A 27,656-nucleotide genomic window follows, 5' to 3' on the forward strand; every position below is an offset into this window, starting at 1 on the left:
AGCATCAGATGCTTGTTCTATTTCTCTCGGCAGCTAGGAGAGAGATAATGCTGACTCCTGTTGCTGTGACTTACAGCCCAAAGCGGTCTCCAAAAGAGAACCTGTCTCCAGGATTTAGCCACTTGCTTAGCAAAACTGAGAACATGGTGACAAGGTAACTGACTGTCAATACTCACTTAAGGGCTGTGGGGGAGAGAGTTTGGTTTGTGTGGTGTTAAAATTATTTTCACAATCTGCAGAAATAATTGTATAAAACAAACCACAGGAGCAACAAAAAGCTGCTCATCTGCTTCTGCATCCCTGGGTACACAATGGACAAGCTGCTTTCTTGAACCTGTGTGTCAGTAACGATGATGGAGGATGGAATGGCCCTTTGTTTTGGAGATAGGAGGAGGAAGAGGAGTAACCCTTTGGGAGGACAGCCACCTCCATTGTAGGAAAATGGATGAAACAATTGCTCTTACATTACTTTGTTGTTGTCCCTTGCTCAGCAAGCTTTGGATATGGCTTATACTGCCAATCCACCTGTGGCTTGCATTTACTAGATTGGAGCAATTGCCATTCAAGTAAGAATTTTGCAGAAGCAGAGCTTAGTCTTATTTCTCAAGCTCACATTTAGTTGTTTTTCTTCCTTCCTTTTTTAACTGACCAGAAATGGCCTTTGGAATCCTTCCATTTAGCCATTTCCTGTGACCACAAAGGGTAGATCTCACCAGGACTCAGTGATATGGAAACTCAGAATTATTTTACAAGTGGTTTTGTGTCTTTTCTCCCTAAAATACTAGATTTGATATTCTGCTTGATGAATTGGAAACTGCTCCCACGCCTACATTGCAATACAGCAATCCAAGGAAAAGGCTCCAGTTTCGCTCAGTAGGTGATACTGAAGGTAACACTTCACAGTAGCTAGGATTCTGTTCCTTGGAATAAATATTCTTTTGCATTTCCAATCCCTGCCTCTTTGCGCCTGTACCCAGCAGATGCTGTCTAGAAGTATAAAAATTGATAGTCACTTTTGCTGTTAACATCAGACATGATCAAGAGAACTATAAATATAAGAATGGTCTACATACCTCTGGATGTAACAGGTCTCCAAGTCGGTAGTGTTGCCTACCCTGCAGCTCAGAGACAGGAAATGCCCCAAACTTCCACAAAATACTTTTCTGCTCTTGAGGTTCAGTCCATTTGCTGTCTCAGCTTGGAGCAACATCCTGTTTGGAGTCTCACCTTCAGTCTGTTTCTGTGGATTTTGGCAATTTTCTCTGTCTGTTTATATGGTTACATGAGACATATCATGGCAATTGGTTTTAAAATTTCAGTGAATTGTAAGTTTAAACATGAACACATGTAATATCTTAAACCATAACAATAGAGATTAACATTTTTAATGCTGTAAGATCAAACCCAGAAGTAACTCTTCACTTACTATACTTAGAAAAAATTATACCACATATATATTATATAATTCTTCTTTATAAAATTCTACTGTTTGAATTTTTCAGAGATTAAATTAAATTGACAAAACCTGTGGCACAATTTGCATTTGGGGCTCCTGTTTTAATTAATCTCTGCCACTCTTATCTGTTTTGTATAATGACAGTGTACTTCTAGAGTAATAAAGGCTTTTGAATTTATATCAGTTATGTTTTAGGTTTTTCAGGATTAAATATATGGGGTTGGATCCAGAGTAAATTAATTGCACAGTTCTAGGCCTGAGCAATGTATTGATACAGTGTTCAGGACCGATATGAGGACCAGACCATGATGACTGCTTCACCTGGCAGTATATTGTGGGTGAACCCACATCTTCTGAGTGCCACCAGCATGAGAGGGAGAAACAAGCTACAGCCGGGCGCTGGCGGCAGAGCGACTCAGGAGCAGCGGCAGTTTCACCCGCAATATACCACCAGGTGAAGCAGCCATTGCCTCTGGCCCTCATACTGCTGAGGGAGGAACAAGCTACATCAGCTGGGGTCGATACAGCTTGTTCCTGCCTCAGCTGCTTGCGCGGGCAGGCGGCTGCTTTAAACTTCTCCATTCCGGGGCGCACGGCTGCTTGCCCCTCAACGGAGAAGTGTAGCAGAACCCCCACTTTGCCTCTGGCTTGCATGAGCTGAGGCAGGATGAGGGCTCCGTTACACTTGTGGGAGCCTTGCAAACAGAGCCTGTCAGTTGTAAGTCCCATTGAATTCAGTGGGGCTTACTTCCTGGTAACCAGGATTAGGACTGCAGCTTTAGGCTGGACCCAACTCTAAGGTAGGTAATATTCTTTCTTTCTTTCTATCAATATTCTATCTATCTATCTATCTATCTATCTATCTATCTATCTATCTATCTATCTATCTATCATCATCTATCATCTATCTATCTATCTATCTATCTATGTTTGTGTGTTGACTTTTTTGTTGTTAGTTACTCAGTTTAGAAGTACTACAATTTGCCTTGAGTCCGTGACATAGCATTGGAGAGAAATCAAAGAGGCTTTTTGGAAACTTGCATCCAAAATCATTTATTGGGTTGTTTATTTTTTTGCTGGTGATTTGACTCTCAAAAAATGCTACGTGCTCCAAAAGACTTTGCTACATGCCATGGAGCTGAGTAAATTCAAAGTGTCCGAGACCTTCTTGAGGGCTTTGCTGAAGTTAGAAAATGTTCAGTTTTTTCTTGCTTGTCCAATATATTCTATGTACTAATAATTTTTCCATGGAGAGCTTAAAATCTGATTTCTGCTCTTTTCTTTTCGGGTGGTGGGACAGAACTGGAGCATGTTGGCCCTGGCAAAGGCAGCCATGCAAAGCCTTCGTCTTCCACAGATTCTTTGCATGCTGGAGCAAAGATAGGTATGACAGGGCGAACTTGGGAAGAAGAGAGCTCTGTGCATACAAGCCTGTCTTCAGCAGCACCAGCACCTTATGAGACGGAGTTCAAATACATGTCAAGGATTAAGACATTGACTGAAACAGAGAGACTCTTTGATGAGCTCACACATGAAAAGCAGCAGGTAAGAAACCAAGTGCTTTGACTTCCTACATTTCTTTTTAAAGTTCTGTGTTTTGGAAAAATGTCTACTACTGCAGCACCTGTTTTTAAGGTACTGTATATTAATACAGTATTCAGTATCAGAAACTTCATCCAAGGCAGTATGTCCCTGAATTCCAGTAGTTGGGAATTGCAAGTAAGGACACTGCTGCACTCGGGTCCTGTTTGCGGGCTTCCCAGAGGCATCTGGTTGGCTGCTGTGCTTACAGTGTGTTATGTTAGGTGGGCTTTTGGCCTCATCCATGAGTGCTGTTCTGATATTCTTATCTCGCAGTATGGCCTTAAACGCCTACTAAGCAAAATATATGGTCTCAGCAGGATTCATTATTGCTCAAGGAAAAGGAGGAAAGTATGTTAAACTTGGTTATCTATTTTTTGAGCCGGGTTACAGTTGCACCCACCTAGCAGTTCGAAAGCACATCAAAGTGCAAGTAGATAAATAGGGACCGCTCTGGCGGGAAAGGTAAACGGCGTTTCCGTGTGCTGCTCTGGTTCGCCAGAAGCAGCTTTGTCATGCTGGCCACATGACCCGGAAGCTGTCTGCGGACAAACGCCGGCTCCCTCGGCCTATAGAGCGAGAGGAGCACCGCAACCCCAGAGTCGGACACGACTGGACCTGATTGTCAGGGGCACCTTTACCTTTTACAGTTGCACCTATGCCAAGTAAACCTGGCTTGCCTCAACCAAGAATGAAGTGTGACAATGCCCTCTTCTAATTTGAATAGTGTCAATGTGAGCAAGCCTATGTTTACTGTGATGTCACTTTGATTTCCTCTGTGCTCTCTCCACCCCTCTACCCCATTATATCTTATGATTTGTATGAATGACAGCAGGATTGTAGCCAAAACACAGCCACTGAGAAAGAAGAGAAAAGTTTATGTATGCTTGGGAAAACCCCAAGGTTTGCAGATAAGGGGCAGCCCTCTGCAGAATAATTGCCCAGTAAGGTCTGAGCTACAAACTATAGAGTGGCTTTTGGAAAAAGGAAAGCAGAACTGAGGGGCAGGAAGAGGAATGGGAAGCCTTCACCCTGCTTGGCTGAATTAACTGGCTAGACCCTGAACCAGGACCTGGGCTGATGCAAAGCAACACTTCTTGTTTCAAGCCTCCCAATGGTTGTTGTCAGTGGTGAACGGTGCCGCTTGGCTGCCCGGGGCGGCAAACCCGAAGGCACCCCACCAGGGAACAGGGTTGTTCGTAGCGCGCATGCGTTGTGCGTCATGATGATGCGTGCATCACGACGCACCACGCATGCGCGCTACGGAGCACTACGACGCGGCAAAACCCGTGGAGCGAGGCAGCCTCGCTCCGCAGCTTGCTCGCAAACTGCTGACAGACGCATGTTGCTCTTGGGAGGGGTGAGGCAATGCTCCAACATGCCACGCAAGAGAGTGGAGGGCGTGGCCGAGCGCGGAGCTCGCTGGGAGCCCCACCCTCCAGACACAACAAACTCCAGAAACAGGCAAACACAGCCGAGTTTTGACAGGCTTGAGGAAGCAAAACAAAACCAGAGAGAGTGACAGTGAGTGAGTGAGTGAGGGGGGGGGGTACAGTGCAGGATGTGCAGAGGGCGAATGAAGGAAGCCCTTTCCCCCAAGTCTACTCAAAAGGAGCCTTCCATGCTTTGTGCACCTCACTGCTTTCCTTGGCAATCCACGGCTGTTTTAGAAGCGGTGTTTTGGGGAGGGGAATGGCGGTGTGGTTTTTGCAGATGCCTTCTAAGAAGAGGGGTTTTAAACCTTCTAAATGAGAGAGAGAGAGCATTTAAACCTTGCACATTTTCGCGGCTTAATAATCCCACAGGAGTGCGCAATTTTCTCAGAGCTGCTTCTGCCCGACGGTTGTTCCCTCTTTCTGTCTAGTCCTGCCCTCTCCTCCGCCCTTTTTTTAAAATGCTCGCTCCTTCCTAATTTGACATTTGGCATGAGAGCTATGCCAAGCCCCTCAAATTAGAGCCCACTTCAGGGCAAACAACAGAAACAGTAGCGCGCCTTTCTCTAGACTTTTTAAAATTTTTAAAGTCAAGATCTATCATCTAGATAGTGTGTTTAGAACCGTAGCTTTAAAGAACATTTAGAAAGAGGGTCTTTCCTTGATGAGCGGGCATTGATACACTGAGCATTGCTTTTTAATAATTATCGCATTGATTTCTATGCTTTATCAAAGCATCGCTTGCAGCACCGTAAAAGGACAGGCTCCCAACTTGGCAGCCTGTCCATTTACGGTGCTCCGCCCCACCCCGCCCCGCCCCGCCCCAGCCCAGCAATACCCGCGTGGCGAGCTGCCCCACCACGCCAGGCAGTCCGGCCAGGACATCGGGGCTTCTCCTTGATGGCGTCGGCGGTGGAGGTGCAGAGGATCGCTGCCCCCCTCCCCCGTTGCGATGCCCCTTGTTGTTCTATCTATTTCAAAACTGCCTTTTGGGTAATAAAACTTCAAATGGGAAGTGAAATGGGATAGCCAGATGTGGGCCTAACTGTTAATACAACCCAGGATGGTACTATCCTAAGATCTGTTGAAAAGTAGTTTGTCTCTTCCTTGCAGATAAAATTCCAAGGTACGGTAGTTTTATTCCGACTCATGTAGCTTTCATAATTTTCACTGGCATTTATTTTGTTTTCCCAGATTGAGTCCCAGCTGAGTCGAATACCGTGTGCTGGAGGGAGAATGACTCTGCAGGCAAGACTAAATCAGGTTTAAATTATCATGTTGAAATCCTGATGGGGAGGGGAAAAGTTGAATCTTGCGTGGAACTGAAAACTATAGTAAAAGTATATTTCACTTCTCTCTTCTAAGCATGTGCCTCATTTGGGAGTTCTAATGTTTGACTTCCATGTGGGAATGAACCACTGTAGATTTATATATATATTTGTTTCAAGCACAGTTTTTTTTATTCATGCTTTGTTCACAGTGGAGTTGAGGGATGTCCCTTTGTTTAGCCTTTATGTGGGATGTTTGCCACTGCAGAATCTTACAAACTAAATGAAGAACAATTTGGAGGTGGTTGGGATTCTCACATTTCCCCAAATTGTACCAATGGGCAGCAAAATTTCTAAATGGGTTGTTCTTATCTTTATGGAAATGGAAAACTGCTCTCTTGTGGGGTAAATGAGTACATACACAGTTTCCATTTTGGAAAAGCTGGGTTTTGCCTTTTCCTGGTCTTTAATGTTTGTGTTTAAATATTTTGTTTAGGAAGCCTTGGAAGATCGCTTGGAAAGGGTGAATAGAGAATTGGGCTCAGTCCGCATGATCCTGAAGAGATTTCATGTTTTACGTACCTCTGCAAATATTTGAGATGTCTCTGTTTAAATTTAGATATCCTTTTGTTTGCACTAAAAGTATAATAATAATGCACTCTGAAAATGCAAATCATTTTGTATCTTTTGTAAGCCCTGTGCAGCAGTTTTGCAATCATGTTACCCTTTACACACTATTTTGTATTGAGCCACATATATTTTAAAACCTATTTTTGTTACACCTGAAGGAATCAATCTGTCAATTCTGTATTTTGCTACTTTTGAAGAAGTGTTAGTTTTTTTGAAACCCTGAACATGAATTGTTTATAAGAACAGGCGCAGCTTATTTTCAAAATGTGATTTTGTGGTGCACCAGGCTCAGTTTTCATAGAGCTTGTAGCAGCCTGTCTTGCAAAGTAGGTTACAATGAAGTATTGAATTTTTATTTATGCTAAACATGACACACACAGAGCTTCTTGTTGTGAAGTGAATGCTACACCAACGCTACACACCTTGTAGTTCAGAAATTGCATATCCTTTCTTCAACTTCTTGCTGAATTGCAGCATAGTATTTTCCACAGCTGCACAAGTCCAGTTTGCAATTGTCAGTTTAAATAACAGTATGCACAGCAAGGGGTTTTAGAAAGGCAAAAATAATGTTTCTCTTTTTTTAAAAGAGTTTTTATTTTGCATGTTTTGTCACTGAAATATTAAATAAAACTGAATTGTCTAAAATGAAGTTGTCTGTCATTGGGGGGGGGAATCTCAGTGGAAACATTACTGGGTGGGGTGGGGCTTTTATTTCTGGCTACTTGGGGTGGATCCACAAAGCATGAAGACCTTTGTATGATCAAGTTTTTCATCATTGCCCACCAAAAGAGAAAGTATGCAGCTCCTTGCTCATCAGCAACTATAGGCAAAAGCACCTAAGCAGCACCATTAAGAGGCTTCTCTGGCCCTGATAGCAACCATATGGTTGCTATCTTCCAAGCAGTTTGTGTCCCTTGGCACTTTTTCTTTCCTTCTCTCTCCCTCCAATAGTCAAGGCACCCTGTGAAGCAGCACATAGGGCTGCATCTGTAATTAACCGATTGTTATTTATAGAACTTAGCAAATTAGCCTTCTCCACCCCACAGATCTGTTGTAGTCTAAAATGCAGAACCCTGCTGTTTCCGTTGAATCTTTTATGGATTATTCTTTAAGTCAGTTGGAAAAGCAAGTCATTGGCACACACACACCATCTTCCATATTTTCCAATTAAAGACTCCACCTGGAATCATTTAGAAATAACTATTGCTATAATCATTTAAATACTTGTAGAAGATCCCACAAAGGCCTCTCTTCCTTGATAAAATGTTCTACGGTAGCAGGTGCTGCTAACAGCATTTCTGAATTTGTCGTCATAAAATTTAACAAAGTGTGTCCCTATGTACTCTTGATACTGTTTCTTCCCCTCCCTCCTGCTGCCTTCATCATCTTAGCACCATTTGGAGACACTGAAATACACGCTACAATCCCTTAGGGCTGTAATCCTGAGCATATTGAACTCTCTGGAGTGAACATGCCCAAGTGGGTGCTTGAACTCTGAAATGTTATTGTTTGGCTCTTAAGTGATATTTGGAGGTATAATGTAGCCAAATTTGTACCTTGCAGGATATTGGGAGAGAGAAAAAGGCTAAGGAGTAAACCCTACACAAATCCAATTTGATTTGATACATTGAAAGGTGAACATGTACGTTAGCATTTATAGGGAGGATTTATGTATTTATTTTTACAATAGAACGGCTTATAGACTTGTTATTGTTAGAGTAGGCACTTTTGATACTGACTTGTTAGAGCAAATTTTGATACACAAATCCAGAGTGGAGTCCCTAAGGCAGTTGGGTGGTGCCTTTTACACTGCCTTCTGGCAGCATACATCTTGAGACAGACAGTTGCCAGCAAATGTAGCTATTGACCACTTGAGAGATCTATGGTAAGAACAGAAGAAGCTGCCTTAAAAGGGGTCAAATCATTGTTCCTCCTAGCTTAGCTTAGTATTCTTGGATTGAAGGGGCTCACCAGGATTTTTATTATTTTATTATAAACCTGCCATGCTTATCCCATTGTTAACCACAACAACCCTGGGAGACAGCGACTGGTCCAAGGTCACCCAGTGAACTTGATGGCTGAGGATTTTAACCCTGGTCTTCCAGGGTTAAACCAATACCAGTAGCTCTAAATTTCAGACAGGAGTCTTTTTCTTTCTGTGAGATACCAAGGATTACAGTTTGGACCTTTCTGCATGCGAAGTATATTGTTCCACCGAGTAATGGTGGTGGCTCAAGGGGGCAGGTTTGAACACCAAGAAGGACACTTGTAAGAGTGCTCCTTGCCCCTCTGCTGTATTATCAACCATGCCGAGATGCCGGCTCATCACTCGTTTTACTGGACATAATGTCTGTTTCCTCAGAGGGAAATCGCTAAAAGAAAAAGTTGTTAATAACTAAATAGAAGCTAGGAAAAGCTATCGGGAACTAAACATAAATATAAATGAGCAGTTGGGGATAATTTCCCCAAGATAAAGTTAACGTTACTTAAACAGAAGGTTAGCTAACCTAAAAACTTTAATATACTATCATTGCTCCTGGAAAAATTAAATGAAAAGCTGCAAGAGCTCCCCCAGTAAAGCTGTTATTACAACATTATACAGAGAATCCATAATATTTTAGCACCATAAACCTCAGTACAAGCAGGTTCCTGCTGTTTATTTACTCTGTGCCTATTTATTCTTTTTTAAATTTTTATTAAGGGTTTTCTTGGTTTACAAAGATATGTGCAATGTCTCTCTTAGCATTTTTACAAATCAGTTTCATTTGGTGAGACATTGGTGAGGAGAGGGGAAGGAAAGTAGATGGGGGTAGGGTAGGGTGGGGTGGGGTTGTCTATTTTGCTTAAGTGGGGGGGTTGTCAGCATCGCTTGTGTAGGTTCTCTGTTGGTCACTTGTTTTCCTTGGATGGTGAGAGATGTTGGGGTTGGCCTAGGACAGGCATCCCCAAACTTCGGCCCTCCAGATGTTTTGGACTACAATTGCCATCATCCCTGACCACTGGTCCCGTTAGGGATCATGGGAGTTGTAGGCCAAAACATCTGGAGGGCCGCAGTTTGGGGATGCCTGGCCTAGGATATGGTTGTTCCTTTGTGATTGGCTGTGGTGGTCTTCGTTTTGTGTGTGAGTGGGGTGGGTGAGTGTTTTGGGGCAGGTTAACCATATTGATTCATATGCTGTTGGTGGATTTTTGTCGTTGTCTTGTTGGACTGTGTATGTGATAAAGAGGAACCATACTGGGATGAAGCCATCTTCTATTTGTCCCCGTGTCAGTTTCAACTTACAGGTTAATTTTTCTAGAAGGGCTGTTTCCCATCCTATTTGGTACCATTGGTCCATGCTTACTCTTTCCAGTGTCTGGTTATGGTGCTTCTGGTTGCTGAGAGTAAGTGGGTTATGAGTTCTTTTTTATGCAGGTGGGCATTATTGTCCTGGAAGATGTTTAGCAAGGCCAATTCTGGGGTAAATTCTAATGTTTGTTGGGTTATTTTACCTATTTCTCTTATGGTTGTTGTCCAGAATAATTGGATTTTGGGGCACTCCCACCACATGTGGAAATATGTGCCTGTTGAGGTGCATCCTCTCCAGCATTTTGATGAGGTTCCTGGGCGTATTATCACTAGTTTCCATGGTGTTAGGTACCACCTGTAGATGATTTTCAGAGTGAGTTCTTTCCTTTTTGCTGATATGGATTTAAAGGGGGGTTTAGACCACATTCTGGTCCATTGGGTGGGGTTAATCTCATAGTTTATGTTGTCTTCCCATTGTCTTTTAATTGTGTCTAGGGGGTTTGTGGGATTTTGGAGCAGTATTTTATATATTGCAGATACCATCCCTTTGCCGGGTCCCTTTGTTGTTAGGAGGAGGTTTTCAAAGGTTGTTAGGGGCTTGGTTGCTGCTGATTTTACTGCTGGATTGTTTAAGAGGGCATGTAGTTGGTGTTGTGCTAACCAGGATATTTGGGTGTCTTCTAGTTTATCCTGTATTTCTTGTGTTGTCATAAGTTTGTTATTTTTATAAAAGTCTATTGGGCGATATAAGCCTTTGGGCTGCCAAGTTTTTATCTGGAGGTTTTGTGCTGCATGGTGGAATAATGGGTGGTAAGCCAGGGGAATTAGTGGGGATGAGGTTGGGGATAGTTTGTCTGTTTCTGTTTTCCATGCTTTGAACATGGTTTGTGTGTACCTATTTAGTGTTGTGGGAATCTTCCTTAGTTTGTTTGGGAGGAATGTGTATGCTGTGGTGCAGATACCTTCGTTTGTGTCCCTCTCTAAGTGTATCCATTGTTTTGTCTCATCTTCCAGTATATATGGGATTATATGTCGTATTTGGTCGGCTCTATAATATGTTTCTATGTTATGGATTCCCCATCCTCCTTGTGAGGTGGGGAGGTGCTTATTCTTGTTTTTTTATGTGAGAAGATAAAAGAGTGTAGTTTTTCTGCCATCTGCGAAGTTGGGTTGTGCCTATTTCTAAGGTTATTATGGACAAAAGGCAGGCTGCTAAGAAGAGCCTTGCTGGATCAGGCCAAAAGTCCATCTAAACTCAGCATCTTGTTCTCACTGTGACCAATCAGATTCCCCAGTGGGAAGCCTGCAAGCAGGACCTGAGTGGGGCTCTAAAGCAGCTAGATTATTTTGCATTATTTCCTTCCCAAGACAAATGCTCCTGCTGACCCTTTCTGCTGAGCAAACTACCTCCATTGCACACAAGTCCTGCATACCCACGTGGGTTCAGACACACCTTGTAATGGCAGCCTCTACTTCCTGTCGAGTTTGCGCTTGCATCCCTAAGTGAGTTAATGCTTTAATCAGCTTTGTAACTTGTTCTTCCAGCCTTCCACCAGCACCACAGATAAGCAATATTTTATTAATTGCTTTTGATGCAATCCACTGGCCATTTTGTGGTGGCTCACTTGCTTTGGTGATCCGCTGGTGCTGAACAGGGCACTTGCCTGCTCCTGGCCCTAAGGGCAGCCCTGCTCAATCCAACCATCTAGTCCGGCATCAAACTCCTGCAGTGGCCAACTAGGGAAGCCCACAAGCAGGGCTTTTTTTATTATATTTCTATCTCACCCATCCTCCAAGGAGCTCAAAGTAGCCTACACAGTTCACTCCTTTGCCCACCCTGTGAAGTGGGTTAGGTCTTTGGCTAATTAAACAGTCTCTTAAGCTGTGGGGTATTGTTTTTGTTTCTTACTATGTTATGCATTTTTATGTTTTAATATTGTAACTTGTCCTGTGATCCTTGAATGAAGAGTGGTATAGAAATTTCCTAAATAGTAATACGTACTGTACTAGTGATAGGCTGAGAGTGCATGGCTTGCCCAGTGAGCATCCTAGCTGGGCAGGGATTTGTCTCAAAGTGATGTTTTTAATCTGACAGGTAGCTGCCTCCCTCTTTGGGCTTGCTATTAGGTGGATTTATTAGGTTGACTGGCCAAACCCAGAATACTCATTAATGAATCCTCCTCATCCTGGGGAAAAAAGTGGCAAGCAGGCTGCCAAAGGGTTCTGTCCTGCGCCCATCGGACAAATAAATTGTTTCATGAAATCTACAAGTGACACCAAACTGGAAGGGGTACCTAATGCTACAGAAGACAGAATCGGGATTCAAGCTGACCTTAACAGGGTCCCCTCCAACTCTACAATACAGTACTATTATTCTATGATGCTGGGTCTCCCAGTCCTAGTCCAACACAGTAACCCAGCCTTTTTCAACCTTGGGTCCCAAAAAGTTGTTCGGCTACAACTCCCATCATCCCTAGTGAGAAGGGCCAACAGTGATTGAACTTGTAGTTCCACAACTTTTGGGGACCTAGACTCCTAACCACTACAGTTCCCAGCAACCACTGCAGTTCCCAGCAACTAACATTCTGAGGCTATCTCCATCACCATTGAGACTAGTAGCCGCTGTTAGCTTCCATTAATTTGTCTAATCCCTTTTGACGCTGTTCGTAGTTCTCGCTATATGCCACCTGAACCATTAGGGCATAATTTAGCTGATTTGAAGGCATGGGGCCCGATTCCCTGGCTAATTATGGGATTATAGATAAGGTAAGTGAGCATTCGCACTGCTGCTTAGCCCATGCTTTCCTTTGAGGCTTTCTACTTCTCAGCCTGTTGGCAATAATGATTATTTCAGGAAAGGTGCATGTAAAATGAATCCAAGTGGAACAAAGCAAGGGTGGGAGATGCAGTTGTCAAAACCACAAGAAACGTGATTGTTTTTAAAGCCATGTGTTTGCCACTAAATATGGGAGAGTTGTCAGAGATGGGGCAACTGTGACCCTCTAGATCAGGCACCCCCAAACTGTGGCCCTCCAGATGTTTTGGCCTACAATTCCCATGATCCCTAGCTAATGGGACCAGTGGTCAGGGATGAAGGGTATTGTAGTCCAAAACATCTGGAGGGCCGAAGTTTGGGGATGCCTGCTCTAGATATTGCTGGACTCCAACTCCCATCAGCCCCATCCAACTTGACTAGCTGCCATGGATGATGGGAACAATAGTCCAGCAACATCTGGACTGCACCACATTGACCTGTTGTATTCTGAGCTCTGGGGAACTAGAAAGACAACCAGGCACATCCAATGCAACAGGCCGATAGCAAAGATATGTTATTAGAGAAAAGCACAATTGCAGGAATTCCAGTTTGCAGGCATGGAGAATTCAGCATATAATGGTTAGCCCTCCCCTGATTTCTGTTGTGCTATTAAAATTTCATTTCAGAAACCGTTGTCTCTGAGGAATCTCTCTCTGGATTGGTCTCCATTCCTTGTCATCTTGTTTTTATTGTGGCCTCATTCACTTCCCTCAGTTCTACAGCCAAACCAATCTTCCTTGGGTAATTGATATGCCCACTGCTTTCCAATTTCAGATACAGTACGAGTTTCCATTACCTCTCCCTTCCCGTCATTCCAGGCCTAATTTTACCTTCATCACACACTCCTTGTAGCAAACTCTTTGCCTTTTATTCTGGCAATTCAGGAGGCTTAGTCACAAAATCTCCTAGGGGTTTCATACCAGCTGATGTATACTCTCTCCACTTGCTTCTGCTCAGGCCTTGCACACAGTCAGAGGAAGGGACTGAGTGCTTGTCCCTGTCCCATCATATTACGAGCACAGTCTATGCTAATTAAAATAAGGAATACATATTCCAGGATTATAACACACCCTTTGTGTGTGTGAGGGAATGTAAAAATAAATAAATCAGGAAATAACAGGACACCTTTGTGAAACAAATTCTGCTTTGATTTTAATGCCTGCAATAAACTTCCTGTAGGAGAAAGTAAAACAACAACTTTCCTGAGTGCTATGCTGTAAAGGCCAAGTTAGACAAATCGCCATTCCCTCACTTAGCAATTGCTTGAATGACTTTTTCTTTAGGAAATAGGTATAGAGGAATCCAAACTGGGACCCGACATATCAGAAGAATAGAGGCTTTTTATGCTTTTGTTTCCTTATCCAGATCAGGGACCCACACCTGTTATTTGTGATGGCATAACAGTTCACATGCCTGTCAATGAAAGCTTTTTATTTGGATTTAGAAAGTGGGGAAAAACATGGGAGGGAACAAAGGGCTAAGCCCCCCCCCCATACAAATATGCAGCATACATGCAAGCAAATTCAAAAATGACAAAAATCAAACCATTTAACAAAAACATAATAAATTCAGTATTTATTTTATTTTTTAAAAAACCTAATCTAGGTTTAAGTACAGGCATCTCACACCACTTGCACCTGACTGCCCTATACATGTGGCGCTGGCAAATGAATAATTCAATTCTCACATGAAATATGACGGGAGAGAGCTGGAAAGTCCTCATGGCTCGCGAGGAGGTTGGGTGACTGGCCAGTGAGCTTCATGGCTGAGTGGGGAGTTGAACCCAGCACTCCCAGGTCCCTAGCCCAATGCTCTCTACACAAAACTGGTTACAATTTTGGAAGCCACGCCCTGGTGCAGCCCAACTCCAGAATTAAGCCTCACTTACTTCCCAAGTGGCTTCTGGAATAAAGCTGCACCCAGAAGCCCTTGCAGTCATAAAGCAATCTCTGAGGAACTGAACAATCACAGCAAATGCCTACATTTTGCAAACACAAAGCAAACAAATTAACTTGCCTGGACAAGACCTCGCTTCACACCGAGTTTAAAAAAAGAAAATTGAAAAGGATAACCTACGCTACCCCAAACCACCCAGCAGCTGATGTCCTCTCTAAGCTGCCCTTTTGCATTTTCTCTAATTCGTTACATTATCCCCTGAGAAATCCAGTTTGACGTGTTAATTAACTGGACCAGACTTCTGGAAACCTTTTGTGCTGTTCCTTGAGCCCAATTTTCACCCATCAATGTGTTTCCAGGCTCTGTGGATGACTGGGTGGAGGGGCCTCAATGTATCCTTTGCATTTTCTTTCCTTTTTGCCCAGCAGCTGAGTTGTCCGAATTAGCTTGAAGAATGAGCGGCTCCCAAGGCATTGGCAGGCTCTCCCGTAGGAACCCGAAGCCAACCTGATGGCTTAATGGTAAACTTTGCCTGAGCAATTATTAAAACATATCTTCCCACGATGGGAATCTGTATTCTAAAATAGATCACCATTTCCATTTCCGGAAAGGGCAGAAGACAGCCCCTCTCTTGCACACTTTTCAGCATGGGGTCACCGAGGGAAAGCAACTTCTGGCCTAGACAAAGACTACAGGAGCTAGACTTCACCCTCGGATCTCTTCAGCCCCACTTTCTTTCAGGTTCTGCCCTGTGTATTCCACCAATAAACAACCAACTTTCCTTAGCCTGCAATAAAGTGAATGTTCATTTTATTTACGGTATGTTTCAACAGTGTTCCTACCAAAGCACATCAATATATGAGTTTAATCCAACTAAATTCTGCTCAGAGTGGATACATTACAATTAATGGATCTAAGTGAGTCATGCCCAGTAATTAAAATGGGTCTACTCTGAAGTGAACCTATGTTGGCTACAACCCTAAGTGACTCTTAACCTTTTAGACTTTATTCTTCCAAAATGCAGTAGCCAAATTACTTTTTTTTGGGGGGGGGCTTCATTTGGATGTAATATAACTCTCATTTTAAAACAGGTGTACTGTTTGCCAGTTCATTTCCAGGCCCATTTCCAGGTGTTCATGTTAGAGCTTGTCTGAAGTGCCTCCCTGCCTTTGGACCAGGGGTCAGCAATCTTTTTCAGCAGGGGGCCAGTCCATTACCCCTCAGACCATGTGGGGGGGCAGGACAATATTTTTTTGGGGGGGAATGAACGAATTCCTATGCACCACAAATAACCCAGAGATGCATTTTAAATAAAAGCACACATTCTACTCATGTAAAAACATGCTGATTCCTGGACTGGATTGAGAAGGCAATTGGGCCGCATCCGGCCCACGGGCCTTAGGTTGCCCAACCCTGCTTTGGACCCTTTCAGGTGCCAAGACTGACAGAGGAGTCCCTCTTTGGTTGTTCTGCTGCCTCAGAAACTCATGGGTGATGATGCAGGAGAGGGCCTTCTCTGTGGTGGCCCCTGTTGTGTAACTCCCTCCCCAAAGAAGTATGACTGGCACCTTCATCATACAGATTTTGGCATGTACCTCTTCACCCAGGCTTTCGACACTTGAGATGTATGTTTTAATTATTGCAACCAGCCATGGGATCTTAGGGTAAAAGGAAGGGGGATAATAATAATAATAATAATAATAATAATAATAATAATAATAATAATGTGTAAGGTACTCACAGTCTAATGGAGAGACCCCACCCTCTGTCATCAATGCACTAAGCACAGTTATATGCAGAAGAGCCCTTACATGTGAGCATCTGTTTGTGCATAGGGACCCCACACAATCCACACAAGAGTCCCTAAGAGCAACAATGCATGGCTGTTGGCTGGGGTTAGCACAGACTGGAACATTGGTGGTGGACCAAGAACAATGGTGAACTCCTGCTTCAAACCATGAGTACCCCAATTGCAAATTAATAACTTAAAATTATTTATCAGGTGTGTGCAAGTGAACAGTACATTCACCTTGTATCTGTAAGCATTTGGAAGCAGTCTGATCTGTTTCAGACCTGATCTGTGTTCTCATTCATTATTTGGGTCTGATTTGTTAAATCTAAAGCTCTGTTTCTTCCGCATCAACTGCAGTGGGGAATCTAAAATTGCCTATATACAGTTTCTTTTATTTGCCAAATTTCAGGCAGCTCCATCCAAAGGTTTTCAGGCAGGAATCCCTCCGCCAATTCCTTTTTAAATGACATTTCTCTAACTTTTAAATTTTTCTTCTAGACTTAGATGCAAATTGCAGACGTGGCCACCCTTTCTGATGACAACCAATTTCAGAAAAATGCAGGTGAGGAATCAATTTGAAAACATGACACTTGCGAGAGGCGTCTTTGGGCAATATAACTGCTAAGTCCAGACAAATAGGTCCAAGGCCTATTGCCACAGGTGACTTTACCTGTGCTTTAATGAAAGTGTCTAAGCCCTGAAATGCCTTTTGGGGGGCTTTTTGTAGGCTGCTACAGGTTTATAAACTTACTGCCTGCTTGGGCTCTGCTGAAGTGTAACAGCAACACACACACACACACACACAAACACCTAACCTCCTCCTCCCACCATCAACATAGTGAGCTGGGCATAAGTGGGTACGGGGGTGGGATTGCAGCCCCTCCTGCCTAATGGTTAGTGCTCTGGTTTGTTCATATTGAGTTTTATAAAGTACACAGAGAACAGGTAATACAAATAAACAGACTGTACAGCCTGGTGTCATTCACAGATGACAAGGTGTAACACACCAGGTTTACTGTAGCATCTTCACCACTTGGGGTTCATCATCTATGGTCAGTGCTCTTACTGTATGTTAATTTACAAACAAAAAGAAGGAAAACCACAAAACCAACAGATAACAATCAACTGTTGTACAACCAGATATCCTTGATCAGGCATCCCCAAATTTCGGCCCTCCAGATGTTTTGGACTACAATTCCCATCTTTCCCGACCACTGGTTCTGTTAGCTAGGGATCATGGGAATTGTAGGCCAAAAATCTGGAGGGCCGCAGTTTGGGGATGCCTGTCCTTGATGTTTCTGATTTTAGTTCTAACATACTGTCTGGGACTATAACAGTGTTCTGCTTTGGCTTGCTTTTTAACTTTTCCAGCGCAGTGAAGAATTGTTAACTGGGCAATTGATTTAAAATGAGCAGTTTTAACAATAAAAACTTTGCACATGCACTGCACATAGAAACGCATTCCTTCAAATGCGTTGCATCCATTGCACTGTCCACGGTTTTGCCTATAATTCAATATATATATAAATGCATGTGTTTTGTTTTCGTATTCTTGCCAACCACCATAATAACCTGCAGACAAGAGGGCTCCCTTCCACCAGCTCGCTTTGCCGAGAAGCCGGCCAGCAAGGGGCGCGCGCGCGCCGCTCTCTTCCCCGCAGCCCAGCGGCGCCCAGTGCGGGAATGTGCGCAAAGGAGAAGGAAGTAGCAGCCGCTGCCGCGCCGAAGCTGTCAGCGCGGTCCCTGCTGCTCTTGCCGCCGAGGAGGAGGAGGGCCGCCGCCGCCACGAGCCGCTCGCCTAGGCTCGCCCTCCTGCTGCCGCTGCTCCCGGGGCTGCTCTTTGCATGGAGCTCGTCCCCGCTGGATAGGGAGCTCGGCGATCCTGCCAGCCCGAGCCGCGCGCCCTGGAGGGAGCCGGCAGCCGGCTAGTGTGCCGCCGCCCGGCGCGCGCCCCTCCCTGCCCTGGGAAGGCAGAGCAGGCCGGGAAGGTGAAGGACGCGATGCCCCGGCGGTGCGCACGAGGAGCGGCAGCCCGGCGCGGAGGTGAGTGGCTGGAGCCCGGCCCGGAGGAGGGTTGGGGGGCCGGCGCGCAGCTGGACGTGGGGACGGGTCGCCGCCCGCCGGACCACCTCTCTTTCTTTTTCCGAAGCGGGGCGGGGGGAGGGAATACACGCGCCCGCTGCTCGCTTGTAGGAGGAGCGTTCTCACGTGACGCTGTAAAGGAAAATAAGAAGAATAAAAAAAGGGGGGAATTGGGAACCAGGGTTTCCTCCTGGCAGCAGCGCGCAGGAACTGGAGCCCCTTCCAGATGCGTCTGAGGCTGCTGCTCGCTGGCTTGTGTCGTGTTTGACTGCTTCCAAGCGGCTGCCCTGATGCGCCCATGCAAGCTGCGCGGGGGGGGGGGGGACACACCAGAAAGGGAATCACCGAGTGAATCCAGGGTTTCTTTCCCGGAATCCAATAGCATGTAGCTGCTGGAATGCCAGGCAGCAGGAAAGGGTCATGTGGAGGAACTTGAGTTTTTTGTGGCAGGGAGTTCCAAGGATCCTGGGATAGAAAAATGAAAGAAGCACAAATTCATCTTTAGTGGGGTAGGAGAGCTGAAATTTCTCCCTATCCAGCAACCAGTGTGCTCCTTTGGCACCTGAGGCGGACCCCAAAATGGTGCCTTCCTTACCCACCAGGTAAGAAGGAGTGAGGGAAAATCTACATCAGGAACAAGAGCGAAAGAAAGATCTAGATTGGGATCGGCTGTCTCTGTGGATTTTGTTGCTTGAGGCAGCTACCTCAGCTTGCCACATAGGTGGGCTGGCCATGCTTAGGAAGCCACCTCCTGCCAGGTCAGCTGCTCTCCCGGGGTTCTCAATCAAAGAAGGGTCATTTCCATCCCTTCTTTTTGGGATTTTAAAATGAGTTTCTGGGGGTTGAACCTGGAATGTAAGCAGATGCTCTGGCCTCTTGAGTTGCATGTGAATGAACCACTGTAGATCAAAACCATGCTTGACTTATTAAACTGCAGCAGATGGGGGCCACATTCTCTTGGTGGTAGTGGGTGGAGCCAAGGCTGATGATGGGTGGAGCCAGCAGCAAAAGTGTCCTAGATTAGCTAGTTACAGGTAGGTGTTCGCCTGCCGTAGTCGAAACAAAATGATAAAAAATTCTTCCAGTGGCACCTTGGAGACCAACTAAGTTTGTCATTGGTATGAGATTTCGTGTGCATGCACACTTCTTCAGATACTAGATTAACTAGTACTGAATGAAAACTGCCTGCTTTAATCTTCACTATGTCCAGCTCAGGATTTTATTCAGGTCTATTTAGAATGAAGTCCTGTCTAGTTTGATGGGGTTGCTCTGAGATATCCTGAGGATTTTTTTTTGTACAATAGACTAATATTGCTACTGTTTTGGAAAGCAAGTGAAAGCAATCCCTTTCTGACTTTATTATATTGTTATTTATTATAGTTATATCCCACCTTTTCTCCAAGGAGCTCTAGAATATTTTTATTCTTTCTCAGACTTGGATCTCCAGCTGTTGTTGGACTACAACTCCCATCAATCCCTAGCTAGGAGGACCAGTGGTCAGGGATGATGGGAGTTGTAGTCCAGCAACAGCTGGAGACCCAAGTCTGAGAAACAACAACCTTAGGAAGTAGGTCTGCCAGGCTATAGTGCAGCAGTCTAACCACTATGCCACACTGTTGGTGATCTATATACACACAGAGGATGTGTGCAGGAGCCTGCCAGTTTCTTCTCAGGCAGCTGGGGGTAGGGGAAACTTTAAGAAGCTGGTAAAAATGAAGAGGAAATTAACAGGAAGGAAGGAACTCTGGTGGAATATTGGGAGGCGCACAAAATGAGGCCCAGAGGACTTTCACAATGGAACTGATTCAAGCATGAGCCACTAGGCATTTGGTAACTCAGCTATGCGTGCGAGTTAAATGGACCCTGGTTTCTGTGGGATGGTCTTAGGTGCAGAATGGACCCACTGAGGCTGTGCCCACACCATGCATTTAAAGCACATTCTTTCCCTCAAAGGATTCTGGGCACTGTTGTTTAGCCCTCACAGAGTTCCCAGTTCCCAGCAACGCTGAACAAACTGTGGTGTACATAATTCTTTGAGGGGGGAAAGTGTGCTTCAGGTGGAGTGGATGATGCTGTCACATGGCCAGGAATTGTTGCTCTTTGGGGAGCAAACTACAGCTCCCAGGATTCCTTGGGGGAAGCCATGTGCTTTAAGCAGCATTATATCTGCTTTAAATTTATGGTGTGGGTGTGATTTACAGTTCATTTCCTTATTTTAAAATCATTTATATACTGCCGTTCCTTTCTAAGGAGATCATTCTGCCATACACTGAAAACAGTAAAGCTATATAAATGAACAGTAGGAAACGCCAAAGCTAGCACAGTAGCTAAAATATTGAGGAGGGCACAAAAGGCTACTTTAAAAAGAGAAGCCTTAACTTCCTCCCCCCAAATTCCCCTCAGCCCCACAAGTAGTACTGACTGGGGCTGGCGGGAGTTGTGAAGTCTGTAATAGAACAACATTCTAGATTTAGATCACATTGACGCCATATATTGAAAGCACTTTAAACAGAAATGGTTTCCCCCAAAGAATCCTGGGAGCTGCACTTTGCTAAGAGTGCCGAGAGGAGACCCTTCACAGAGCTAGAATTCTCAGAGCTCTCCGCTGTTGTGTCATTCTAGAAATTGTAGCTGAGGGGGAGGAATAGGGGTCTTCTAACAACTCTGAGCACCATTAAGAAACTACATCTCCCATAATTCTTTGGGGAGAAGGCATGACTGTCTAAAGTGGCACCATAGTTGCGGATGTGGCCCCTGCTGACAAATTAACCAGTTTACCAACTAAATACTCACCCAACAAATCAAACTGGCTTTTTGTAAAATGAAATGAAAGAGCCACAGGAGGAGAGCTCTGTCTTTGTGGCAGAAGGTCCCTAATTCAATCCTAGCATCTGCAGGTAGGGCTCCGTGCCAGAAACCTGGATTACTGCCGCCACTCGGACTGGGTACAGATGATGTGTTCAAGGTGCAAAGCACATTCTTTTCCTCGAAGAATTCTGGGCACTGTCATTTGTTAATGGTTCCTGGGAATTGTAACTCTCTGAGCGGTAAACTGCAATGCCCAGAACTAATTGAGGGAAAGAATGTCTTTCGAATACATGGGCGTAGCCGGGGGAGGGCAGGGAGGGGCAGCTCCCCCCCCAAATCAGTCAATAAAAATACATAGCTAATTGAGGTTCTGCCACCCCCAACAAAAATCCTGGCAACGCCCATGCTTGAATATGTTTTAAAGGTGTGCTATGCACACACACAACCCCAGTGTCAACAAGATGGACCAAGAATCAGAATAAGACAGTTTATTAACTCAGTACTTCCTGATTTCCAGTTAACCTTTTTAAAAAGGTTGTGCCATAAAGAGATGCAAAGATCAGTTAGGGACAAACATACCTTTTGCAAACATCTGCCGATAGTGAATCATGGATGGTCACATCTGCACACATTTAAAGCACACAGCTTCCCCACAAGAGTCTTGGAAACTGTAGTTTGTTTAAGGGTACTGGGAATTACAAAATTTGGTGAACTATGGTTCCCAGGCTTTTTGCGGGGAACCCTTGACTGTTAAAGTGGTAGAAGTGTGCTGTAAATGTGTGGTGTGTGACTTTTGTATCTCTCTGTAGTGTGTTTTCAAGATTAGAAACCCAGGTTTGCCCAGTGTCATGTGTGAACTGGGTCTTAAGTTTGCTGCGCTGCACAATGAAGAATAATTGAGAAGCAAAGTAAGAAAAAGTCGAGTGGCTGTCTTCTCTCTTTCCTTGTTTTGTATGGAGTTGCATAGAGGTTTGTTTCTGTTGTTGTTCATTTTTTCCTTTGTGTTGCATACTGCTCACTTTATGATTCTTTCCGCTAAATTTGTGATTCTTAACCTTGCCCTGAGGGGAAGTGTGAGGCAGCGATAGATCCAGTGCTGTTTTCTTTTTTGCTTATTCCTAAACTCGCATTCCCCCATCTGACTCCTTTCTTATTTATGCAGTGGAAACAAAGGAGGCTTCATGGGTTGCTAAGAGACGCTCTCCCAGGGTAACCAATTCTTGTGTTAATGATAACTTCTGGGCCCACTTCAGCACCTCCTTTTAGGACAATGGGTAGCCCTTCAGACCCTGCTTGCCTCTTTGAAATCTTCTTGGTGCCCTTGGCTTTTCTGGCAGGGTGATTTAAGAATGGTTTACTTACAAACTGGTGATTTAAGAATGGTTTACTTACAAACTCTCCAAAGGTCAGAGTCATGTGCTTTTCCATACAGAATCATAGAATTGTAGAGTTGGAAGGGACCATGAGGGTCATCTAGTCCAACCCCCGGCAATGCAGGAATCTTTGACAAACATGGGACTCAAACCCACAACCCTGAGTCTCATGTTCTACCAACTGAGCTATTTCAGAGAAGGTTGCACAGGCTGTAAACTGTAGCTTGGTATAGGAGAATGTTCATTTCACACTCTGTTCTTGTCTGAAAAAAAGAGGCTGGTTAAAGCCATGCAGCTGAGCTGGAGCAACCAGCCCAGACGTCCTCACACACCAAATTCTCAGGTAGACTGAATGAAGCAAAGACTTGATTGCCTATTTCCTCCCCCAAGGTGAGGGGAAATGACATAGCCAAGTCTGGCAGAACAGCTTCCTCTATGGTTTTAACCCCTTCATGCATGAATTCGACTTAAGGATGTTGGTTATATGAGGTTATCCCACAAGCAGTACAGTAACACTCTTTAATAAATTACAAATAATATTGTCTACTGAGACTGCCAGTGGCTCTTCAAGGGAGAGGTCCCCATCTCCCACTCTCTCATGCTTTATTGCCTGGAGATGCCAGTGATTGAACCTGCATGCAAAAAAAGTATGTGCTCCACCCCCGAGTTAAGGCCCGAGTCCAGCTAAGGGCAGGTTTACAAGTACACACCTGCCACATGATGATTCACAACTGAATGTGTGAACAGACATCTGTTGAAAAGCCTTTGTATTTTTAGAGATACTAAAGTTCTGCTGGTGTCGTTTAATATGAGATGAGAGCATAAGGAGAGCCCATCTGGATCAGAGCGAAGGCCAATCTCGTTCAGCATTTTGTTTCCTACAGTGGTCGGTCAAGCAGATGCCCTGCGAAGCCCACAAGTAGAACCTGAAGGCGAGGGCACTCTTCTGCCAATGTCCCCCAGCAACTGATAGATTTAGAGGATACCAATTCTGATTCATGTAGCAGCCTTCTGCCAGCATTGCTTGGGGATTCTATTAAGCCAAAACAACAACACCCACCCAGTGCCGTTCTGAAATCAGCAGTTAAAAGTAGTGCAGTTTTGAAAGGGTGAGTCTACCATCTTGATTCAAAATGGCATCCAGTTGCATCCAAACATAGACGAAAACCTGCTCTTTGGTCTCAGGAGCGATTATGCAAAATTTGCTTAGGATACCTTAAGGCAGGCATCCCCAAACTGCAGCCCTCCAGATGTTTTGGCCTACAACTCCCATGATCCCTAGCTAAGAGTACCAGTGTTCAGAGATGATGGGAATTGTAGTCCAAAACATCTGGAGGGCCGAAGTTTGGGGATGCCTGCCTTAAGGTGTCCAGTTCACAGAGAACAAACAGCTTTCCAAAAATATATAGTCAATATTTTAGTAAAGCCCCAGGCACATATGAACCTTAGTGCCTTTAGGGACTGAGTGTGAAACAAAGATTAAGAATCAGTTGTGTGTCTGGAGAGCCGGAAGACCCAATGGGGTGAAAGCAAAAAACTCAGCCTCAAGGACTGAAATTTTACCTTATTAGCATTCCTTGCCATTGAAAAAGGTTGAACGAGAGTCCTTTTAGCTTGTTAGTTTCTGCTAATTATATTTAAGATTTCATAACTATCTTTTAAAATTAAATAGCCAGCTGATGCCAGTTTTAATGAATGCATTACAGTATATGTGTATGCAAGACTTTTATTTGGGAATAAAAATATTTTTGCAATTCTTTAGCACTTCCTCTAATGGTCTGTGGTTGCTTTTGTGGACGTTTTGAATGTCATCCAGCAACAGCTGTTCATTCATGACAACTTATTTTAAGTGGCAACTTGTTTCCCCCCCTCCCCTCTACCTGTGTGTGACAATTAAGAACTGTGTTGTGAAACAGATCTCTTTAATGAAGAGGAAAAACCTGGAACGTGTGCCGTGGAGCTGAGGCTGTATTTACAGGAAACATTGCGGGTTTATTACCCTAAGGTTAGGCATCACGTAGGTGGCAATTAAAGTGCCCAGGGTGTGTTGAAACGAGGCTTTGAACAAATTAATCTGCATTATCATGGGCCCTTAAGATTTGTTCATAAGCAGTTTATTATCTTTCTGCTTTGGGCTGTGCTGGAATATGGGAGTTTTTAAATTCGTAGATGTGGGTGATTTAATATTTGTATATTTTGTAGATACATGTGAATGATTAAATATTTGTATCTTGCAGTTCTGACTGTTGATTTTTTCCTACCACTTGAAGATAATAATAATGAATTCACATTTTTAAAGATTATCTCCCCCACTAAGTAATACAGTACTATACTAGCGATACACCACCTAAAAACTAATCCTTTGCTGAAATATAGACTCCCATGGGTTTTTAAAATTTATGTTCCTTGCCTAGCCAGAATCTGTGAGTTAATTTTTTAAAATTAATTTATGGATTGTATGAATTCATAATTTATGAAAATGTGTGTACAAACATGTAAAAATAGTTCAGCTAGTGCAAAAAATTGTTGAAGAGACGTTAAAAAACAATACAAAATGAACAACTAAGGCAAGAGATCTTTTCATAGCTGAAAAGTTTTCAAAACAAAAATGCCTTCAGTTGTTCCTTGAAAGTATGCCTAGCGGGTGTCTGTCATATCTCAAAATGAACGCTTTACTGGGAATATATGACATAAGGTGGGCTCTCAAGCAAACTGCTGTGTTGTTTAAGGTATGGGACTGATTTATTTCTGTGTTCAGTATTCATTGTTCAGCCAGTATTTCTGTGTTCAGAAATCAGGGTGAAGCATTGCTTCTTTGTCCCCGAATCTTAGAGCAGTGTTTCTCAACCTTTTTTGGGCCACGGCACACTTGTTCCGTGAAAAAAATCACGAGGCACACCACCATTAAAAAAGTTAAAAAAAATAACTCTGTGCTGCCCTATATTATAATTATGACTGTAAGAAACACTTGCCAAATATTGCTTTCCGGTGGGTTAGTGTTGTGTATTGGCGGCCGCCAGGCTCGTTTACACTGAGCTTTGGGAAAGAGGAGGAGAAATATTGCTTTCCGGCGGGTCAGTGTTGTTTATTGGCGGCCGGCAGGCTCGTTTGCACTGAGCTTTGGGAAAGAGGAGGAGAAATATTGTTTTCCGGCGGGTCAGTGTTGTGTATTGGCGGCCGCCAGGCACGTGACAATGCAAATCGCCCTTCTCGTCACCGCACGTCGCGGCACACCAGCCAGCGTCTCGCGGAACACTGGTTGAGAAACGCTGTCTTAGAGGTCTGCAACCAGAACCACTAACAGCCAACCTCTCTTACTAGGGAACTAGGGAACTCTGGGAATTGTAGCTCTGTGATAACTCTCACCACCCTTAGCAAACTACAGATCCCAGGATTCTTTGGAGAAAGCAATGACTCTTTAAAGTGGTATGATGGGGCCTAAAGTGATCATACTGCTACCTAATGTCCTTTCTTGGCTTCTTCTTCCTCATCCCACATCACTTCCTGCTGTGTAGCATCTTGCCTGATGAAAAGATCTGGAGAACTTGAAAACTTGCCGCTATCTTTTGACACTTTGGTTGGTCCCAGTGAAGGTATTGCCCCGTTGTGGATTTTGAATTTGAAGAAAAGTCAGCTGGGGTGGAGCAAAAATGTCAACTTCGATTTCTCTCAGTTTCTTATTTCCCCCCAAACATAAGTTTTATTCTCTACATTTCTGCATCGGTTATTGATTTTTAAAAGTGTGTCTCGTGAAAATTCATCAGCATTTTAATGGAAAATTTCTCACAATACACACATTTTTAATGCAACTTTGCTTAATTGGCAAAGTTTTGTGTGCAATTTGCCCTGCCATGATGCCTTTTTGTATGCTATTTTCACTTATATGCATACTTTCCCATCATCTGCATTTTTGTTTACATCATTTGGTTGGATAGCTACAGTCCAAAATTTAGATAAGTTCAATTTTTGAAGCTGCATTTTGGTTTGCATATTGTTTCAGGAAGTGAGAATTAGGTAGGTTTGCATGTGAGCTGAATTTCTCCCCTTTCTCTACACTTGTCTTCGTAAGACCATGTAACACATTATAAGCAAAATAAAAATGGCACCATGAATTTCAGCTGCTCAGATCATCCCAGGCAAAAACAGCTCAGGAATGCTGTGCTGCATGTTATAAAATTTCCGTTTTCTAGTTGGTGTGATAATATGCGACAAATTCATACCAGCCAAGCGTCCCATTTTAAGCGGGACAGCCCATTTTCTTTGAAGGCCCTGGGCTCAGCCCTCATCCCAGAGCGCCCTGATTTCGTGTGGCAGGTGGGCAAGGGTGCGAGGGAAGTGGGGGGATGGGGGACGAAGAAGAGCGGAGATCAGGTGGGTGGGATGGCGAGTGTATGTCCCCCCCCCACTTTTCTCTCCCGAAATGTTGGAGGGTATGCAAATTCAATAGCCCCGTTATTCAAGACTGAGCAATAGACTTCTTATCAGATCTTCATGTAACAGTCTTTGCTTTTTAAATACTACTTAAAGTTGAAAGGTCCTGTCACAGTGGCCGGAGTGGACTACTTCAGAGTAACGACGCTACGCAGCTCTGCATTTTATTCTTTTATTGGTGCTGCGTATTTACAGTGCTCAAGTCATTGCTATTTACACGGAGCGATGTTGTCAGTCGGTTTCAGAACCTCCTAATGGCTTTTGGCGCGTCTTTCTCCAACACAAAAGCTTTGGCAGACCCATCCTCTTGCCCCTCCTCTTCCTGCGTAATTCTGGAGTTGGGGGGATGGGTCTTCCCCCCTTACTTGCCCCTTCCTGTCCCACCTGGGACCCTGGCTCCTCTACCTTGCCTGAGCCTCGGACACGACTTCCTGCTTCCCCACTGGAATCGGAACTCTCCCTGCTTTCCCCTTTGCTCGGGGACGGGCTTGAACTCAGGAGGGGAGGGACTTCGCGATATCCCCTGTCCCTCACATCCACCCCCCTCCCAAGCTCTCCTTCACCCCTCCCCAGGCCCCCCCCATGTGTCGGTGACGACTGGAAGCCTAAAAACTCGGTGCTCTCCGAGCCCGTTGGTGTGAACACCTCCCCCCAGTCCTGCGAGCCCCCCCCTTCCGCCTGGGAGGACGGGAATCCCAAAAAGTCCGTGGCGTCAGAGCTGGTGGGGGTAAAAATGTTTTGCCAATCTGCTCCTTCCTCTGACTGGGTGGATCTTGGCGACACCCATACCTCATCCTCTGGT

The 27,656-nt window shown here is 44.3% G+C and overlaps 2 protein-coding genes across 15 annotated transcripts in view; both read left to right on the forward strand.

The window, feature by feature from the left end:
* MPHOSPH9 (M-phase phosphoprotein 9) overlaps nucleotides 1-7,013 on the forward strand; it is a 42,735-nt gene extending 35,722 nt beyond the window's left edge. For 5 of the 7 annotated variants that reach the window (XM_035098309.3, XM_035098310.3, XM_088659985.1 and 2 more), the window contains 5 exons: nucleotides 34-154; nucleotides 786-889; nucleotides 2,757-3,001; nucleotides 5,665-5,733; nucleotides 6,235-7,013. In XM_035098309.3, coding sequence (XP_034954200.1) covers nucleotides 34-154; nucleotides 786-889; nucleotides 2,757-3,001; nucleotides 5,665-5,733; nucleotides 6,235-6,336 — 641 coding nt within the window. In that variant the 3' untranslated portion in view covers nucleotides 6,337-7,013. The remainder of the gene's footprint in view (nucleotides 1-33; nucleotides 155-785; nucleotides 890-2,756; nucleotides 3,002-5,664; nucleotides 5,734-6,234) is intronic. The other 2 variants (XM_060269943.2, XM_088659986.1) reach the window with 1 other exon arrangement.
* Nucleotides 7,014-17,834: 10,821 nt separating this feature from the next.
* PITPNM2 (phosphatidylinositol transfer protein membrane associated 2) overlaps nucleotides 17,835-27,656 on the forward strand; it is a 213,112-nt gene continuing 203,290 nt past the window's right edge. For all 8 annotated transcript variants that reach the window (XM_035098032.3, XM_035098047.3, XM_035098045.3 and 5 more), the window contains exon 1: nucleotides 17,835-18,203. The gene's annotated coding sequence lies outside the window, so the exon portion shown is untranslated. The remainder of the gene's footprint in view (nucleotides 18,204-27,656) is intronic.

Source organism: Zootoca vivipara, chromosome 16, assembly GCF_965207765.1.
Source record: "Zootoca vivipara chromosome 16, rZooViv2.hap1.1, whole genome shotgun sequence".
Classification (NCBI taxonomy): Eukaryota; Metazoa; Chordata; class Lepidosauria; order Squamata; family Lacertidae; genus Zootoca; species Zootoca vivipara.